At 45.7% G+C, this 20332-nt stretch overlaps 1 protein-coding gene across 1 annotated transcript; it reads left to right on the top strand.

The window, feature by feature from the left end:
• Positions 1 to 13363: 13363 nt before the first annotated feature.
• SAT1 (spermidine/spermine N1-acetyltransferase 1) lies at positions 13364 to 16831 on the top strand. Its single transcript, XM_054380896.1, has 6 exons — positions 13364 to 13596; positions 13892 to 13943; positions 14028 to 14111; positions 15287 to 15388; positions 15478 to 15518; positions 16356 to 16831. The coding sequence occupies exons 1-6, from the start codon at positions 13531 to 13533 to the stop codon at positions 16557 to 16559; spliced, it is 549 nt and encodes a 182-aa protein (XP_054236871.1). The 5' UTR covers positions 13364 to 13530; the 3' UTR covers positions 16560 to 16831.
• Positions 16832 to 20332: the final 3501 nt, after the last annotated feature.

The raw sequence follows: 20332 nt of genomic DNA, 5'->3' as shown, positions 1-20332 counted from the left end.
TCTGGGCAACCTATTCCATAGTCTCACCACACTTGTACTGAAGAAGATGCTCAGCCAGATCCACTCAGCTCTGCCCCTCTCTCCCCTTTACAGTCACTTCAGTTTGTGCTGCTTTTCTACCAAGTCCCCCAACCACACCACCTCTGCAATACCCCTAAAACCTCCCCTTTCTTGTTCCTTTCCCTGCAACACCTTCTCTGCACTCCCAGATGCTTCTGTTTCACCTGTCCTCTGGGTAAGCACCAGCATGAGCTATGGTTAGCCCAAAGGTAGGCAAGAAGCTGACTGCCAGCCAGCACTCAGATCCCACTCACCAGCCACCAGCAAACACCATGGTCCACGGCTGACCCCAACACTAGCTCTGACACCCTAATACTTTGGAAGGCAGTTTTCACAAAGCTTGTGGAAACACGTTTTTCTTCAGAATTTGTGCTGACATCAAGCAATAAAAGGTTCTGGAAGAAGAGGGTGACAAATAGATAAGCAAGACAAAGACAAAATAGATTGCTTAAGGCTTCATTTATTTAGGAAATTAGGCTACAAATATGTTTTTAAATTAGAAGAGTTCCACTACTAATTCTAAGAACAAAAAATATTCAATGAAAGGAACTGATTGAAAATGTTAAACTTAATTTTTTTAGAAGGGGGGGAAGGTCTGATTATTTTTTTTTTTTTTTTGGTAAGAAGAGCAGCAGGGCTTGTTTAAAGCATTGATACTTCTCTCCAATTACTCATACTCCACCTGTGAAGCTGCCATGCCATGCACTGGAGCAATACAGTGTTAGCAGAAACACCCTTACAGCTTCTAGAACACAAAATCTCAATTTCCAACAGTGTGCAGACTGTGCTGGGATGGAGAGGGTATAAACATCACTTTCTCTTTGTTTAAACTTTCACCTTAACTTTTTAACTTTAAAGAGGTAAAAAGCTCTCAGAAAAAAAATCTCAAGTCCAAACCTGCAAGCAGGAATATACATTCTTAGTCCCATTTAATATTTCTGATTTCAACTTTGGGCATACAAGTAAACATTTGCCAGGCTGAGACCGTGGAATTATTTAAAATTTTTTAACAATAAAAGGGACAAAGCATAAAGAGTGTTTCTAAACGTTGCCAAGCTACATCTAGCCCATTTTACAGCCTCTTAAGTACATAGATTTTTCTTTTACCCCCCATGGGATGATTATATTCCTCCTCTAGGTATTAGCTATCTTACAATAGAAATTTAAGGAAGTAATTAAGTATAAAAATCCATAAACTCTTTTTGCCTCTTTGGCAAATGTTTTAAACACACAAAACAATTACAGCAAATACCCATTACTACCATGCTACTTCACAGTATCTGCTAAATGGTGATGAGTGGATCATTAATGTCAGAGCAGCAGAGTCTGAGTGTCCTTGGACTGTGCTGTGATGAAGGACACGAAGGCAAATGGACATGGACATGATCACTGCGTTCACCTCTTCCAATGAGATCCATGTTCCCTTGAGCTGGGCCTCCCCAGGCTGCATCCAGGTTCAGGCAGATGACTACAATGTATTTTAGCACCAGTTTTTATATAGAGCTCAATTTGGACTTCAGTGGAAGATGCAGATTCATAGAATGGTTTGGGTTGAAAGGGACCTTAAAGATCCAACCCCCTGCCCATGGGCAGGGACACCTTCCACTGGCCCAGGTTGCTCAAGGCCTCATCGGACCTGGCCTTGAACACCTCCAGGGAGGGGGCATTCATGACCTCCCTGGGCAACCTGTGCCAGTGTCTCCCCATCCTCACTATAAAGAATTTCTTCCTAATCTCCAGTCCAAATCTGCCCTCCTCAAGCTTCAATCCATTCCTTCTCATCCTATCACTACAAGCTCTTGTAAAAAGTCCCTTCCTGGCTTTCTTTTAGGCCCCCTTCAGGCCACTATGAAGCTTCCCTGGAGCCTTCTTTTCTCCAGGCTGAACAACCCCAACTCTGGTAGCCTGTCCCCATAGCTGAAGTTCTCCAGGCCTCTGACTATCTTTGAGGCCCTCCTCTGGACCCATTGAAATGTTTAACAAATCAAAGTTAAGCACTGCAGGAACTGATGCATAAGAGATTTTGTATCCCACAAGCTTCTTCAAAGCCTGTTAACCACCATGTCACCAGAAACACCGTGTGCTGACAGAGATCTAGTACGATATTGCCACAGATAAGGTCAGAGCCCTTCCCTGAAGGCAAAGAGGCTTTAAGCAAGTTGACACAGAAGAATAATAACATTTCAGGTTTTTGTGAATACTGAGGTAAGGAAAAACAGAAGCTGAGTAAAAGTTTAGTGTTATAGCAAATATTAAAATATGTACAGATTACCACAACACACCATCATTGACATGAATGGCTAAGTGTCCTGTGGAGTGGAAAACATAGGTTAGATCAATAATTAAAAGAAACAATGCAAATTACATTTAGCAAAGGGTTACCTGACTATTCTACCTGCACATGTTCCTTAATTTTAGTAAGCAACTCCAAACAACCTGTCCTTGCCTGATTTACTGTCAGTATCTTTGTTTTCAACTGAGTTCATCCTTTCCTTAAAAGGCAGCTTTCCAGTCAGTCCCTTTGTCACCTGGCTCTGATTGCAGCCTTTATTCCAAGCAGCTTCTCAGAGTTGGTGCTACCATGTATTGTTGACAAATACCATTAACTCCAAAAAGGAATGTGTGAAGCATTTTTCAGGAAGCAGGATGAGAGCTATCTCAGAGAAAACTCCCAAAGTCCTGCTTTGTGCAGCATTCACAACATGGACCCAAAAAACGGGAAAAGGCTTGTGAAAAACCATTAAGTATTTTGGTGTTTTGTGAAAGCATGGATATCAAATTAAAGGAAGCTAGTCTACACATCAGCAGAAGCTCTCATAACGTTATTTAAATGTTACCATTTTGGAACAGAATCTCAAATACTAACAGTTATGATAAAAAAAACCCAACAAATACCAGTATTCCTTGGAAACAAAAACAAGGTAAGGCTAGACTGGCTTCACTGCTTTACTGTTTTTACTGGCCTTCTAGATATGCTGCTATCAAATATATCTGCAAGCATGCAGTATTCTATATCCTTGTTTCTCTCCTTTAACCTTACAAATTAATATTTAGTAACAATAATGGATACAAGTTCTCTAACAACAAATAACCCTAGTTGTCTAGATGCCTGTGGTTTCTATTTAGAAAACAAAGGGGTAAAAATTTCAGAAACAAGCAGGACTCCATGAAGGAATTATCTGTAGCAGCCTTTTCCTCCTCCCCTTTTTTTCAGTACATGGACTTAAAATGCAGGAAAACTTTTTTTAAAGCTTCTGAAACAGCAACACTATGGTTTATTACTATTAGAGCACTAAATCTTTCAACACAAAGCTCTATTGACAAGGACATTTCACAAGGCAATGCTGCCGATCCGATTAAAAGATTTGCCTCAGCTTACAAAATTCACAGTATTGACATATTACAAGTTCTGTAAGACACTATTTCCACTCAAATCCTCAATTTCTTAGCCATTCTGTACCTGTCTGTACTAGGTGGACTTTGTATCTAGAGCCAACTTGAGAAGCAGTTGTTCCTCCAGAAAAGCATCACACAGTGTTTCAAGACTGAAGAATGAGATGAATTCCTAAATCTGCTGCTTCAATAAGTCTGCATATTTTTGACATTCATCTCCAAACACACAGTGATTTTCTGCTACTTCCTTAACACTTATACTAGGAGTGGAGGGCATGTCCATTATCCAAACCATATTAACACATGAAAGGCCACCACCTGAAAGACTGAACTCCTTAGAAACACCGCTAAATCTTCTAAAGTACAAACTTTACCTTCTGACATGTCAGGAAGCACTGGGGAACCCCTGGTCCCAGAAGTGAGTGTCTTAGCCAGAATAGAAGGAAGCTTCCACATGGTGCACAACCTATAGGCAGAGTGTAAGAATTCAGTGTCATTAAAACTAATGCCACAAAAATAATTTAGGATTTATTCCTGGAATTGTACAGATTGATGCAGAAACTCTGCTCCTCATTTTTAGAACCAGATACTATCAGTACAACAATTCAAGCCAGCTGAAAATTCCAACTGATAGCTGTCCTTATCTGAAAACAGGAAGGAAGAATGATTTACTGGCAGTAGCTGTTCTCTTCACTGATTATTCACACAGCATCACACAGAATTGTCAGGGTTGGAAAGGACCTCAAGGCTCAGCTAGTTCCAACCGCCCTGCCATGGGCAGGGACACCTCACACTACAGCAGGTTGCTCACAGCCACATCCAGCCTGGCCTTCAAAACTTCCAGGGATGAGGCTTCCACCACCTCCCTGGGCAACCTGTTCCAGTGCCTCACCACCCTTATAGTGAAGAACTTCTTCCTAATGTCTGATCTAAATTTGCCCTCCTCTAGCTTGGATCCATTCCCCCTAGTCCTACAATTACCTGACATCCTAAAAAGTCCCTCACATGCACACAACCTTCCTGTCTGCAGGTACACTAAGGGTACTCAGGAGGGTACCCTCAGCAGCCAGCAGAGTCTCGTATGTACCACAGATGACATGAAGCACCCTTCATGCCGAAAACTCTGTGAGTGGTGCAGTGATGGCCTCGTGTCTCACGGCATGGCCAGCAGATGACTTCCCGCTCGACTCGGCCTGCACTCCGGCTAGATCTCATCACGCGTGGTGCCACTCGGACGCACTGGGCGAGGAGACAGCCGCTCCCGACACAGCCGGGCCAGACGCCATCCCTCCGAACCCTGCTGCCCGCAGCGCTGCCACATTTTTTTGGGTGCCACGCCCTGTCAGCGCCCCTCCAAACAACGCGCTTAACGCCTCACGGGCGAGGGCTGGGACACCACCAGGCGACAGTCGGGGTACGGCAGCCCCCAGGTAGGGCTGCGGCGGTCCGGGGTCCTGCGCCACCTCCCCAGCACCGCCGGGCCGCGGGGGGGCGAACCACCACCTCCCCTCAGGGAGCTGCGTCTACCCCGGCCTCCCGCTCCTCCCAACCCGGCCCTGCGGGCAGGGGCTAGTGGGACGGGGGCAGCCTTACCGAGTGGCCAGCATGGTGCTCACCGCGCCGTAACCTGGGCCAGAACCGGGACCGGGCCAAGGCCGTCAGGAATTCCGCTGGTCGCCCGGCGCTTGCGGAGCCACGCCTGCCCGAGGCATGCAGTCCTCCAGCACCATAGACTGGCGGCTCGCCTGATGCAGAAAGTGCTCCGCAAGCGGCCTTGCCGCCGCGGCGTGACGCTCTATGCGCTCCCCACGCAGGGCCGCTCCAAGCCCTTCCCGCCCCGCGGGCGCCCCCGGCTTCCCGCCAGCGGCGGCGCCTTCCACACAGGGGCAGCCCGCCGGACCCTCCATCTGCCTCCCGTGTGCAGAGCGGCCGCTAGCAGGAGCGGAGGTTGGGGCAGCGCGGGCCTCGGCCAAGAGTGCAGGATCGGCCTGCCGGCCTCTGCGTGGGGCTTGTTTTTAATAAATATAGTGATTTTTATTTTAAAATATTCTTTTCACCGTGTGTGGAAGGAAACCCACACTACACGGCCATTGAGGTATCTGGTGCTACATGTAACACCTCAACATCTGCCTGTTTCAGAGCACTGTTAGGGAAACTGGCAAACTTCACGTTGGCCTCTTTCACTGACCAGTTCAGAAGGTTAAGGTAATTGATGGGTTTAATGTATTAGAGCAATACATACAACCAATTCAGAATTGCTCTCGATAAATGCACTAACTGTAAGCAATCATGCTCCAGTTAGTAATTCCCGGGTAACATCTGACACAGCCAGAGACACAAACCTTTCCAATAGGGATAATATATAATGGAAATGCACCAAAAGTTCAGTAACATATTGAAGGCACAATTCTTACCAAAGTGTGCCCCTCGTGGGTGAAGGAAAGGGAACACAGCCCATCTTCTGTTCCCATCACAATCTTCAGTCTTTCCCCTCAGAGAGGTGTTGCCCTCTTTCTATCCTAACCCCATCTGTCTCTGCTGTCTAGGTAATGTTTAGCATGATTTGGCTGGAGAGCTGAGTAACATAGTTGTATGTGTTTGGCATGGACTCCATTTGGCTCATCATCATGCTGAGGGGTGACAGCCTTAATATTATTTTTGCAGTTAATTAGACCCAGGTCTCTGCTCAGGCACTATAGCCTTCAAATCTGTTTTGAAGCTGCATGGTTTTGTTGTGTTAGCCTTGCCTCAGTACTTTTAGCCAAAACCAGGTCATCTTATCTTTACAAGACTCCCTCTTTCAGCTGCTTGGCAGGCCAGCTGTGCAGATCTTCATTCCCAGAGATAACAATAAACATCTCTTGGTTGTAAGCATCTCGACCTTTCTCCCAAAGTGTACTTAATCAGCCTGCATTCCTGTCACACAGCAAGTGGGCAGTTAGCCCACAAGGTGCTGGAGAGCATCCAAAGAAGGGCAACAAAGCTGGTGAGTGATCTAGAGCACAAGTCTTAGGAGGAATGGCTGAGAAAACTCAGGTTGTTTAGCCTGGAGAAAAGGAGATTCAAGGAGAACCTTACCTCACTCTACTACCACAACTACCTAAAAGAAGGTTGTAGTGAGGTGGGTATCAGTGTCTTCCCTCAAGTGACAAGCAACAGGACAGGAGGAAATGGCCTCAAGTTGTGCCAAGGGAGGTTTAGATTGGATATTAATTAAAAAAAAACACCTCACTGAAAGAAAGGGTTGTCAGGCACTGGAACAGGCTGCCCAGGGAAGTGGTAGAGTCACCACCCCTGGAGGTATTTAAAAGGTGTGTAGATGTGGTGTGTAGGGGACATGGTTTAGTGGTGACTTGGTGGTGCTAGGCTAATGGTTGGATTTCATCATCTTAGAGGTCTTTTCCAACCAAAATGATTCTGATTCCAAGAGGGCAAGCTTGCTGGGTTTGCTGTGGCACCAGGCCCAGATACCACCGACCTGCCCTCCAACCCCAGCTTCGGATCAGCGGCACCAGGCCAACCGTTCAATCTCCACTGGCTGTGGAATCAGGGCACTGGGCTGGGGGATGAGGAGGACACCCGGCCTCCTCCCCTGGCTGGTCACTTGGTGGCAGTGTTAGGGAGGCTAATTGAGAGCATTGGTATTTTCTAGGGAGAAAGTGTTTAGGACAACACTGCTGTGTGCTTTCCACAAGCAAATAACCAACAAACTTAATTCCTCAGAACTTCCTTTAAGTAGGAACTCAAGAACCTTAGCGCAGAGAGCACACTTAGCCCTGCCTGGAGTCCACAGGCAGAGAGGCAGCTCCTGTTCTGCACAGAGATGCCTCAGAAGATCTCATTTCCAGATAAACAGCTGGCAACTATGTAAGCACCCCTCAGTGGCTTGTACATTGGTGGCCAGCCTGCAGCCTGTGGCTTTCACAAGGACCAGAATGTATGTGGTTCTCACTGGTAATTTCAAATGATGCTTGTAGGAGGTATGAGTTAGCAAGGAAACTGTTAAGACGTATCTTGCTAAAGACTTGCCAGCAACACCACTGAGATTGTATGAGGATATGAGAAAATAGATGCTGTAGCAAACAATGAAAGCACAGTAATCAGATCATTCCTTATTTGCAAAAGTAATGCATGTCTTTTTTCTCTGTCACCTTCTTTTTGATAATTACTTCTAAACAAACTCAACTATGTGAATTGAGAAATAGGATTCATGTCTTTTCTCCTATGAGACTTGTGACAGATTGCAGATTTCTGTTTTGAAAGAGGCTGATGTTTGCTTGATGCCTTGCACATCAAGCAAACATGTCTAGAAGTGCCCCTTGCTGCTAACAGTTTTTCTGTCATGGATGCAGTGTGAGCCCTTCCCTCCTGTTTCATGGCTGTATAACCAGGCACAAGTGAGGGGCCTGGTTGTTAAGCCTCGTCCATGGAGGAAACAGAGAGTGGTCAAGGTGGCAGCCACAGCACAGTAGAGGAAAGGCTTCATTCAGCTGACCCACAGCCCCTGGACATCTTACTCACAAGTCCTGTCCCCAGCTACAGAACTTGTATTTGCCAGCTCATGCAGTCATGTGCCTCTTGTTATGTGACCACACATAGACAAGGTCTGCATGTCTGCAGGGGAGCAAGTCAAGAGCACTATTGGAAAAGCTTCTTGTTCACCTGGTTGTGGGAAAAAATGTGAAAGCCTGGTATGTGTGCCTGCTGAAGGTTCAAAAACCAAAATCACAGAGTTGTCAAGGTTGGAAGGGACCTCAAGGATCATCTAGTTCCAACCTCCCTGCCATGGCAGGAACACTTCACACTAGATTAGGTTGCCCAGAGCCACACGCAGCCTGGCCTTAAAAACATCCAGGCATGGGGCTTCCCGCACCTCCCTGGGCAACCTGTTCCAGTGTCTCACCACCCTTATGGTGAAGAACTTCCTAACATCTAATCTAAATCTGCCCTCCTCTAGCTTGGATCCATTTCCTCAGTCCTATCACTACCCAACACCCTAAAAAGTCCCTCATGAGCTTTCTTGTAGGCCCCCTTCAAATACTGGAAGGCCACAATAAGGTCTCCTTGGAGCCTTTATGCTATGGAAAGAATTACCTCTGGACAGTGCAAAAAACCTGTGCCAAGACAAAATTGTGGCTGTAAGAAAAACACCTGCTCATCATGCAAAACCCCATTAGGTTTCAGGAAAAAATTAGATTCCTAGGTTTCTTTTTAGAACCCAGGATACTGCACCCAAGAACACTGCAGGACAAGAGCCAAAGGAACTTCTTCTGTATCCAAACCCATAAAGTTATAATTTATTTCTATAACTCTTCTACCCTAAAGTATTTGCATGTATGGTATAGATGATTTGTGGCTGCAAGCAGATAATTAGTTATGTCTAAATCTCACATTCATCAGATTGCATAATTAGAAATGACAGATGAGATCTTAGTACCTTACAGGAGTAGGGTTCTAATGACCTGAAATATGGTTTCAAAGATAAAAATGGGAAGTTATGGTTCTTTTATTTCCAGCATATAGAGAAATTCATGTAGTTTTATTATGTGAAACTGAATTTTGCATTTGCCTCGGATTCTGATCAGTGCTACCTGCAGGATATATTTACTATTCTGTACTGTTCTGGTAGGAATTAATATTTTTTTACCTGGGGACAGGCTAGTGCTGATAAGCTACAACCGTAAGCCACTCGAAAAGCAAAAGATCCAGAAGCAGCTGTGAACTTACCAATGCAAGTCCTAAGTTTAGGAAGAAATTATCCAGTTGAAAATGCTGAGAAAATCCTGAATGATGTCCATGGAGTAATCTGGAAAAATTACAGGTCAAAACTGAATATTAAAGGCATCTTCTGTATTTGGCTCCAGATTTGACAGAAAATATGATATGGAGATATAAGCTGTATTGAAATACTTGAGAACATTTAATAGTAAAATCAAATATTATTTATTCACTGCATTTTAACATGGAGTAAGCAGTTCTTACCTCTTTCATTTATTATCAACAGAGACCCTTTGAGGCATCAGAGGGGCATTCATACAGGAATTTAAGGAATCTTCCCAGTGAATGAGGAAGTCAAAAATTAAAATACAAGAAGTAAAAAGACTTTGATTAGTTGAACAATAAAGAAAGAAAACTGGAGCCCACTTTGAGCCTTTCCGGCCTCAAAGAACAGAGGAGATTCAGAAGTTTAGATGCAAAGGAAAAATATGCAATGAGTACAAGTCATAATTCTGAATAAATTGTTCACTTGCATTGTTGTGAAAGGATCTTGGGGAACTAGCATGGCTATTTCTTGTAGCTTGAGGCTAGACAAGACCTCCATTTCCAGAGAGGATGTAGGGAAAACTTGCCTCTGTCAGATACACAGCACTCTGTGTGCTTTTATTAATACCAGTTCCTGTTGCATGCCAAAAAAGACAGTGCTGCTTGCTATTTTGCACAACATTATTTGCTTCTCAGCTTACAAGTGAGGTTTAGGGAGGAGATAAAGTAAGAGGCACAATGCACATGACCTTTTTTGATCATTCTAACAATTCTACCTCCCAAACACCACGTATCAACCCTCCTGGGGGAAATGCAGATGGATTAACAGTGCACAGGTTCTGCATGGAAGAAGCTGCTGGCTGGTAACTGAATAAGCTAATGCAGGCGTCAGTGCGTATTCCATTCGATTATTTCTGGAACATCTCTCCTACAAAGAGAGCCTGAGACACCTGGGGCGGTTTAGTTTGGAGAAGAGAAGGCTGAGAGAGGATCTTACCAACATCTACAAATATCTAAGGGATGGGTGTCAAAAGGAAGGTGCAAGGCTCTTTTCAGTGGTGCCCAGTGATAAGACAAGGAACAATGGGTACAAGCTAGAACCTCAACATGAGGAGAAGCAGACCTGAGGCAAAAGAAGCTGTAAAGTATGAGCCCATTAGTCTGATTAGTTCACATAAATGAGTTTAGAACCTCTTTGTAAAATATTCTTTACCACCCTTATTAATCTTACTTATTTGGAAAAAAAAGAACTATAGTAACATATAACCAAACAGTTGCAGTATAGTCTTATAGATCTAGGTATCTTAATCATGGAATCAGAGAATGGCTTAGGTTGGAAGGGACCTCAGAGATCATCTACTTTAACCTCTGCTGTTACAAGGATACTTCTCAGCTAGATTCAAGTGCTCAAGGCCTCATCCAACCTCACTTTCAGCGCCCCCAGGGAGGAGGCATCCACAACTTTCTTGGGCAACCAATTCCAGAGTCTCACCACCCTTGTACTGAAGAATTTCTTCCTAAGATCCAGTCTGAACCTACTTTCCCTCAGCTTCAAACCATTCCCCCTTCTCCTATCACTAGACACCCTTATGAAAAATCTCTCTCCAGCCTTCCTGTAGGATCCCTTCAAGTATTGGAAGGCAGCTCTAAGGTGCACCCAGAGTCTTCTCTAGGCTGAACAACCCCAGCTCCCTCAGCCTATCCTCACAGCAGAGGTGCTCCAGCCCTTGGATCATTTTTGTGGCCCTCCTTTGGACTCACTCTAACAGCTCTGTGTCCCTCTTATGATGGGGACACCAGAACTGGATGCAGTATTCAAGGTGAGGTCTCACAGGAGCAGAGTAGTGGGGCAGAATCACCTGTTTGGCCCTGCTGGCCACACTTCTCTTGGTACAGATTTTTTTGCAATTTTTTTAATAGGTTGTGGGAGGGTTTTGTTTGTTTGTTTGTTTGTTTGTTTTTAATTCTCTGCACTTTCTATTTTCATTAAACTACTTTTGACACTTTAGGATTTCTTTTAAGAGATGTTTCTTCTGCCTTGTGAATTTGAAAGCTAACAAACCAACTATATTCAGTGGAGTAACACAGTATCAATGTATTTCTCAGCAAGTTACAGCAGGGTTTTTAAGGTGATAAAATTGTGAGGTTTTTGTTGCTGAAACTTCAATTTCTAAAATCATCTGACTTCTGGCTTCAGAATGAGAGAAACCAGACACTTTCTGCTCTTACACAACAGTGTGTTTCCTGACTGTGACTTCCTCATTGTGAAATACAAAACAGAAAGAGTTGACGCAACACAAACACTGTTAAGTCTTTCACAGAGACACCATTCTCCATTTCTGATCCCAGTCAGATCATTTCCAGGGATTGGAAAAAATATATATATTAATTAAATATTTAATTAGGCTGAGTCTATTCTCTGCTAGTTCATTAAGATTCAGTTTCTCTACCAAAAGCCCTATCCTGAAGGATTTCCAGATCCATAACTCATTAAACAAATCTTAACTTTTCTACTACTAGCTGATGGCCGTTGCTTTGTGTTTTGGAAACACTTCTGTTCTTTAGGCATCTCCATTTTTGCTCAAGTAGAGGATGGAATGAGACAGGGTGTTTGCATAAATCCCAAATTACTCTTCCAGACTCCAGGCGCTTTTCACTGTGTGTCAAAGGATCTTCTTGGCTAACTCAGCCACTAGAATACACATTTCATTAGACAGCTCTCTTGTAGTAACATGTTTCATGCTGGCCTGTCTTGTCTAAAGAAAGGTGAACCTTGTAAGTTGTTGGATGCACCAAAAACTAGGGTGGGAGTGTTTGGGAATCCAGGTTTTCAGCATTTTTACTCTGCAGCAGTAGCATTACTTAGCATCTTCCCGCATCCCAAATCACTCTTAAAACAAGTTAGATTAAATGTAAAATGAATGTCCATCTAAGAATGGACATGATACTTGAAACAAGATAAAAACCATGCGTATGCCAAATTACACTTCTTTGGGTGACTTAGCTGGTAGGTCATAGAATCATACAATTGTTAGCGACCTCAAGGATCATCCACTTCCAAGCCCCGTGCCATGGGCAGGGACACCTCACACTAGATCAGGTTGCTCAGAGCCACATCCAGCCTGGCCTTAAAAGCCTCCAGGGAGGTCCTATAGATATGCTTTGTCATCTGGATCAGAATCCAGCTGGCATAAATCTACATCTGCCAATAATATTCTGAGGAGGAAGTAGGCTGGGGAAAATTCCATCACCCTTTCATACTCCAAAGCCATTTTGGGGAGTAATGGCAGATTACTGGAAGATCCCTCCCGTTTTGAAAACATTCCTGTCCTTTGTGCTTCTCCCTGTGCAACCCTTCTCCAAGACAGCCTGGTAAACAGTTCGGTGAGACTGCGTCTGGCAGGCTGGAAAACATACCAAGCCCAAAGTGAAACTTCAGTGTTTTGAACCCATTTCCGTACCAGGACGTTCCATGCCCAGAGCATACCGTGGTACTAGACAGCACACGCACGCTGCCGCAGGGTTTGATACGGATCACTGCTTCGTATTCCCGGTAAATACAGAGGCTTTGTTTTCCTTCTACACAAGGGTGAAAACACCGCGCTGACAGGCGCCACGCTCCCTGCGCACTGAGCCTGCAGCAAAGGGGGGGCCGCGGCCTTTAAGCTGGGGCCACGGCACTCAGCGCACCCGCAGGGAGAGCCCCCAGTCTGGCGGGGTCGCACTCGCCAAGGCAACAACTGGTTCGCTTTTCTTGGGAACCTTGAAAGCAAGAGCCAGGGGAAAAGACCCTGGCCCCGAGACGGAGGGCCGGCAGCATGGGCTCCGGGACGAGCCTCAGGCTCACCACCCTTCCCCGGCTCCGCCGAGGGGGAAGAGGAGGGGTCTAACCCGGGTGCCCTGCAGCGCCGCCTGGCGCCGCTAGGGGGCGCCCCCGCGCGGGAGGGGCGAGTCACGAGACGTCGCGCACCAGCTGTTGCTGGCAGGCTGAGGCAAGGTTCCGGGGAGGGGCTCTGTTATTGGCTGAGGGCGCGCACCGTAGGCGCTCCCATTGGCCCGCCTGCGTGCAGAGGCGGAGAGCGGGCGTCTATAAATAAGGAAGCTCGGGGGGGTAGTAGATAGCTCTACGTGGGGACATCGCGGCAGCGGGAGGAGGGTCACTTAGCTGCTTACCGCCGCCGGGACATGCTCGCAGCCTGACTGACCGCAGGTGGCCGCCGCGCCCGGGACACGAATGAAGAAACAGTTGCTCCTCCTGTTCACACATCGGGGACTTGTCAGCCGAGGGGGCCGCAGGGGGAAGCGCCGTCGAAAATGGCCTCATTCAGCATCCGAGCTGCGCGGCCCGAGGACTGCCCTGACCTACTGCGACTGATCAAGGTGCGGGGGCGGAGGGAGGGCGGCCCACGGGACCGGCCGCTGCGTGCTCCCCGTGCCCTGCGCTGCCGGGAAGGGGCGCGGCGGGGCCCGGGGTCAAGTCAGGCACAGATGGACCCGCGATGGGCGGCCGAGCTGGGGAGAGATACATAGCCTTCGGCGGCGCAGGACGGGGGGGAGGGGTACCTTGGTTTCCGAGCAAAACAAGCTCTTGCGCAAAGCGGCGGGAGGAGCGGCCAAGGGGGAAGCGGCAGCGGGGACCTGCGGGGAGGGTCCGCTGAAACTTTTTTTTTTCCAGGAACTAGCAAAATACGAAGATATGGAGGATCAAGTGGTGTTAACGGAGAAAGGTATAAATGCGGTGTCTGCTCAGCGGGTTGGTAGCCTAGTGATGTTATCTGTAGCTTCAGTGCTGATTTTCTCTCTTTTTCTAGAGCTGCTTGAGGATGGTTTTGGCGAGCACCCTTTCTACCACTGCCTGGTTGCAGAATTGCCAAAAGAACAGTGGTCGTCTGAAGGTGAGACTTCCTGATACTTACTTTTAGACAACAAATACGGAGGAGAGATCTTATACTTGATGTTTTCAGTTATACACAAAGTTCTACTAGTGAGTTGGGGTAGGAGGAGGTTAACTGTTGAATGCAGTAACACATAGTGATACTCAGCTGAAGTAGTTGCTAATCCTGGAGATGTGGGAACATGAGGTATAACGTAATATACTTAACTCCAGTTGCTTAAATGGCTCTTTTTTTTTTTTGTTTGACCCTGACTTACCTTTATGTAATCCTGTTGAATCACATTTTTTTCTTTAATTTGTCCCCAATCTTCAGGTTACAGTCTCTAGCTTCGCCATGTACATGGCCCTTCTGTGTACATGGATGGGCGGGGAGGTAACTAAAAGATCCGTTACACAATAAAGTAGATGATCATAATATGAGGTAAGGTCTACAGGGACAAGTGCTATTCCCAAACGTTTATCCAAGACACAGTAGCTCAGAAATCCGTTTGCACGTTTCCCTTGCAGTATGTGCAGAGTCTTAAGGCAGATGTAGTTGAAATACTCAAGGCTTAGGTTTGAGTGGGCTGATATCAAAAGAGTTGGTTTCTCATGGCTGCTGAGCCATAGAATGACAATTGCAGCTGCAGCTTTGCTTTATGGTGCTGAAGGTAATGGTACTCTCAGGGGACGCATAAATTGAGGCACTGGAAGTGCTGCACTAGAAGTGACCTGTGACCATGCTGTCTGACCCAGTGCAGTTACTGAGGAATGTCCATTGACAGATCAGTGTTCATTAGAGGCAGATTAAAGACTGTTCCAGTTGCTAAGGAGGTGGACTTGGGGCGATCTTCTAGATTGGTGAACTGTTGTGTAAAGTTTTTGTTTGTATTCTAGAATGGAAGTTGTAAAAAAAAAAAAAAAAAAAAGGGTTTGCATTTGTTTGCACTTGTGTTCAATACTGATTGTGCTTTTGAGGATTTCAGGGCATGGCAAGGGCAATCTTCATTGTGTTTGGTTGATACAAGTTTGTCACAACTCAAATTTTCAGTTGTGTGTTTATTTGCAAAGTTAATTCTTAACCTAGTAGTAAATGTCTGCATGTGACAGAGTATCTCTGTTTAAACATGCATGTAAGACTTGATTGGTTTTGCCCTTGAAATTCAGGCTGGCTGAAGTTGCACCTTTTTGTTTCAGAACACAGCATTGTGGGCTTTGCCATGTATTACTTCACTTATGATCCATGGATTGGAAAACTGCTATATCTGGAAGATTTTTATGTGATGGCTGAGTATAGAGGTATGTGCTGCAGAATTGCATCTGTTGCTTCCTGTAGGGTTTCTTTAAAATGAAAACTTAAGTTTATTTTTTGTTTTGGTTTCTTTTAGGACTGGGCATTGGGTCAGAAATTCTGAAGAACTTGAGTCAGGTATGTTTAAGTGATACTGTCTTGATCTGGAAGTTGGGAAGGAGACAACAGTGAAATTAAAACACAAATGAGGTCCTATATCAAGATGAGACTATTTATTAGAGGCAGAGAATGGAGCAAACAGTGAATGAAAGAATAGGGGGAGAGAGAAAGAACGGAGAAAGAGGAAGCAAGAGGGAGAATTGCCACCCCATGGTCCTTTCGTGGGGGGAAGAGATATTCTGGGCTGCTGCCTCCAGTCTGAGATGTCCCAGGTGATGTTCCCCTCCCCACTGAGCTGTCATAGCTCCGAGTTTTCCTACTGTTCCTGTTTCATTCGTAGTAGTTCCACCTGGCCCACACCCATGTCACATTCAGGGGGTTTTCCCATGTGCCTGCAGGAGTCAGTGCTAAGCAGCCTCTGCCCTTTGCCATCCACTGTCTACCACACCCCCTGGACAGTTGCTGGGTGGGTGGAGATGACACATCAGGCAGGTTGTTCAGGGTGATCTGATCTTTGACACTTCTCAGTTAATATAATCATCACAATCACCAGGTGATTTACATGTTCAAGAGTATTCCCTCAGATACATCTCAAAAAACGGAACTGAGGACACTTAGCAGGGCAGTATTCATCTCAACTGCTTAAGAGCTTCTCCTTCAGCACTAAGAATTAAATCAGAGGTGATGGGAGGACTCGAGATAGCTTTAAAACATTGTCTAGAGTCTGTTAAACAGTGCCAAGCGCTGGGGTAACCCAGGGTAATGAACTTGATGACTCGTGGTGAGAGCCAGTTGCTGCTGGGCTCATTCGCTGGGGCTGCTGTTTGAGACGAGCGGTGTGGCACGCTTTTGCAGGTCGCTGTCAAGTGCCGCTGCAGCAGTATGCACTTCCTCGTGGCAGAGTGGAACGAACCATCCATCAGGTTCTACAAGAGAAGGGGTGCATCTGATCTTTCCACTGAGGAGGGGTGGAGGCTCTTCAAAATTGACAAAGAGTACCTCCTGAAGATGGCAACAGAAGAGCGAGAGATTATTCCAGCAAATAAAGTCTCCATGTGAATATCTGTGCTCTCTGAATACAAACTCCCTTCTTGCTTTTTCTCTGTACAGTTGGTAGTGGAATAAAGTAGTGTGGATGCTAATACTGAAAATGCTATGCAGGTGTGGTCCTAGAGTAATTGATACTGTGATCTGGAGGCATTTGAAGTTGCATGTATGCTTGTGTGCATCCTTTACCAGTGTGGCCTTGTAATCTTTGTATATGGAAACTTCATTCTTGTAAGTGTCATTCAAATGTGTACAATGTACACACTGGTAGGGTTTGTTTTAATTATTGCCTTTTATAAAAATAAATAGTGTTTTCACTTGATGGTGGTAGTTTTGTCTCAATTCTCAATTTACCTTGCTTGCATCTTAATAAAAGATTATTCATCCAAACACTTTCGCAAGGGAGTGCAATGTTCCACAGTGCTGATGAGATACTAAAAAGGGGGTCTTGTGTGCCTGCAGAGGTGAGGTCCTGGGCAGCTGTACTAAAGCTGTGTGGAGGAGTTTGAGATCAGCCTCTATTTCCTGTCCTGTGAGCAGTATGGGCAGATGGTTTGAGGGAGTCCTCCAGAAAAGCAGCTCTGGAAAAACTGGAGGTTGTGGCCTTTCTTCCTTGGGCCTCCCAGTTAACTGCAGGGCATAACCTTGAAAGGGGAAAATGCACCTAGCTATGGTTTTAAAGTCTACATCACAAAAATAGGTTTGGTCAGGAGAAAGTATTTTTGTGAACCACAAAAACTCCCCTGTGACCCTTAAAATACCATCATTCAATGCCTGTGATGTACACAAACCCAGATCAGGATTTGAGAGCCTGTGCAGTGTGTTTTACATGAGCCTCAGTGCTGTGCAGTCCGGCAGGGTTGAGCTGCCTGAAACCAAGTGCTGTGCCAAGTAGTGGGAAACTCAAGGTCCTGCGTGTTCAGATCTTTGTCCAGCAGTAAGTGAAAACAGTGCTGCTCATCAACCTTTTTAATCAGCTTGGAAATGAACTTAGCAGTTTTGCAATACTGTGTCTGCCTTTCTCAGAAGCTAATGGTTGAAGTGGCTGCAGTTCATGCTGCTCTGTTCTTCCTCCAGCACCCCTGCAATGAAAGGTTTCCTTTGACCAGCATTGCTTTCGCTTCAAAGAAAGATTTACCTGTCTTGTCATGTTGAGCTGGTTTAAATAAAACAGAGGTTTGAGCAGATCTTGATTGCTGCATAAATTATGTCATCTGCAAGATGTCTCATCCTAGACAGTAGTGAGCAGTGACTGGTAATGCTAAATCAGTTTTAAGAACAAGATGTCCCTCTGCCTGGCCCAAACAGCAGGCTCTGCAGGGTGTTTGGCACAAAGCTGCTATTGTTTTCTGGTTTGTTTATAACTCGGGCATCAGCAGCAGGGTGTCGGCTCTACCCAGGTGTGAGGTACAGCTGTCAGCTGCTTCCTCAGGAATAAGAAAGCTCATGAGAGATATAGGAGCTCTTGGAAGAGAGCAGGAGGTAGCATATGCCCAAGTGGGTTGTCCAGACAAACATAGGCTGGACAGAGCCTGGAGTCTATCATATAACTTATCCTGATTTAGCAGATCATGTTCTGTTTAAGAATCAGCCATTTCCAGATGCTCCCAGCGTGTGTGAGGCACCTCAGCTGCTGTGAGTTTCATACCACTCAGAGGAACCTCAGGCACAAATCCCTCTCCTGTCCCAGGGAGAAGAGAATTCTGCATTTCTCTTGCGAGCAGATGAATGGCCAAGCTCCCAGCCTCCTGACTTGCTCTTGCTGAACCTGTGCTCTTCTGCAGTTCAGTGGGGTAAAGGAGGTGAGAGTAAGCCCACCTGAGAAAGCAGCCTGGTAACTAGAGCTGGAGACAGCATGGGAAGGACAGGGTGATCTCCAGCAGCTCTCACTGAACACTCACCATAGTGAGGTATCTTCTCATCGAGGAAGTTACAGCAACTTCACTGGTAACTTTTTGAGCTACAGAAACCTACTCCTGCATCTCAGTCCTAGTGGAATCTGGTTTGGAGTTACCTTAAGATGGTGGTTTTGGCACTGGGTATCAGTCCAGAAGTTGCTTACTAATACAGCAGTTTAAGAATGGGTTTATTTTCAAAATAAAAGTTCATCAGGTGTCTAGGACAGACCTACTGAAATCTCAGACCTCAGCCTCCTGGAGCACAAGAAGGCTATCAAAGGTGCATGACTACATGGAACAAGCTAATTAATTAAGCATTGTAATTAAGAAAGTAAGCAGCTTAGTCAAATTTGCAATCCATTGAAAAGCATTTCTCAGATCTTGTTGACCTTCATTCTGCCAAATGCAGTTTAGCACTGCATCTTCTAAATGAATTCTGCTGAAATAGGTTCTCATGGAGTCACAGAAAACAAGGGAGGCAGCACTACATGAGAAGACTAACCTTTCAGATGTGACTTTCACTCAGATCCTCCTAATAGGCAGGGGGTTTAAAAATATTCTCACATTTATGGCAACAGTCTCCAGCAGAGTGATGTGGTAATGTCATAGCTCAAGAAAAGACCAGTTTTAAATTCCCTCAATAAATTTTTTCACAAGCTACTAAGGGAGCAAAGTGACTCTGTAACTATATTTGAAATGTCCAGCAGAGAATTTTCTGCAGGTCTGCTAGTTTTCTGCATTACACTATTTCCTTGCTGCAGTGTTCCTGCCTCCAGGCAAGAGTTATGACAGTGCTGATAACATCTCCAGGGATCTGAGGTGCAAATATCCTCCTTGCTCTCACTCTCAAGCTTATGTCCTGGGAAGTTCTTCCCATGCCAAGACAGCCAGCAGAAGACTTTCCTGGAGCTCCTCTCCTATGAGGACAGGCTGAGAGAGTTGGGGTGGTTCAGTTTGGAGAAGAGAAAGCTTATTGTGGCCTTCCAGTATCTGAAGGGGGCTACAAGAAAGCTTGTAAGGGACTTTTTAGGGTGTCAGGTAGTGATAGGACTAGGGGGAATGGAGCCATGCTGGAGGAGGGGAGATTTAGATTAGATGTTAGGAAGAAGTTTTTCACCATAGGGGTGGTGAGACACTGGAACAGGTTCCCCAGGGAGGTGGTGGAAGCCTCATCCCTGGAGGTTTTTAAGGCCAGGCTGGATGTGGCTCTGGGCAACCTGATCTAGTGTGAGGTGTCCCTGTCCATGGCAGGAGTGTTGGAATTAGGTGATCCTTGAGGTCCCTTCCAACCCTGACAATTCTGTGATTCTGTGAAGGTGGCCTTGGGCAGATTTGTGGCCAGAGGACACGATGGAGGACTGTACTCAGCTGTGAGAAGCAGAGGCACCACCAGGCTGGCTGCCCCCTCTGCACTTGGCATTTCCCCACTCGCAGGCTCCTGCACAATGATCCAAGCTGTTGCCATAGCGACGGCATGGAAGGAAGCTTTTTTGTCTACATAATTTGAGTTAAAACATAATATATGCATGAAAAACAACTCTTCCACCTCCCTTTTCTTTTAAAGAGCCTTCGCTCTCAAAAAGCCAATGCACACTTCCCCCCTAACAAGCATATAGATGCTTTAATGCATTCCTGTACGTGGCATTTTGTTTTCAGAGTGTTGCCATCCTGGCCCCTGGCCAGCTGAATGCAGAGGTCTCACTGATGCAGCTGCAGAGAAAACACCAGTGAGGTGTGGAGCAGGGACTCAGGAAACCATTGCTTAGTTCATCACCACAGTGTTAACCTCGGGTTAGAGGCTAGCAGAGGGATGAGCTTCATGCCTCTCTTTCTTTGAGCTGACCAGAAGGTTCATTTCCTTCAGCTTGCACAAGTTTCCTCCTCACA

The sequence above is a fragment of the Indicator indicator genome, chromosome 1 (genome assembly GCF_027791375.1).
Source record: "Indicator indicator isolate 239-I01 chromosome 1, UM_Iind_1.1, whole genome shotgun sequence".
Taxonomy (NCBI): Eukaryota; Metazoa; Chordata; class Aves; order Piciformes; family Indicatoridae; genus Indicator; species Indicator indicator.
The sequence above is the reverse complement of the archived record's forward strand: the minus strand, read 5'-3'. Positions and strand labels throughout refer to the sequence as shown.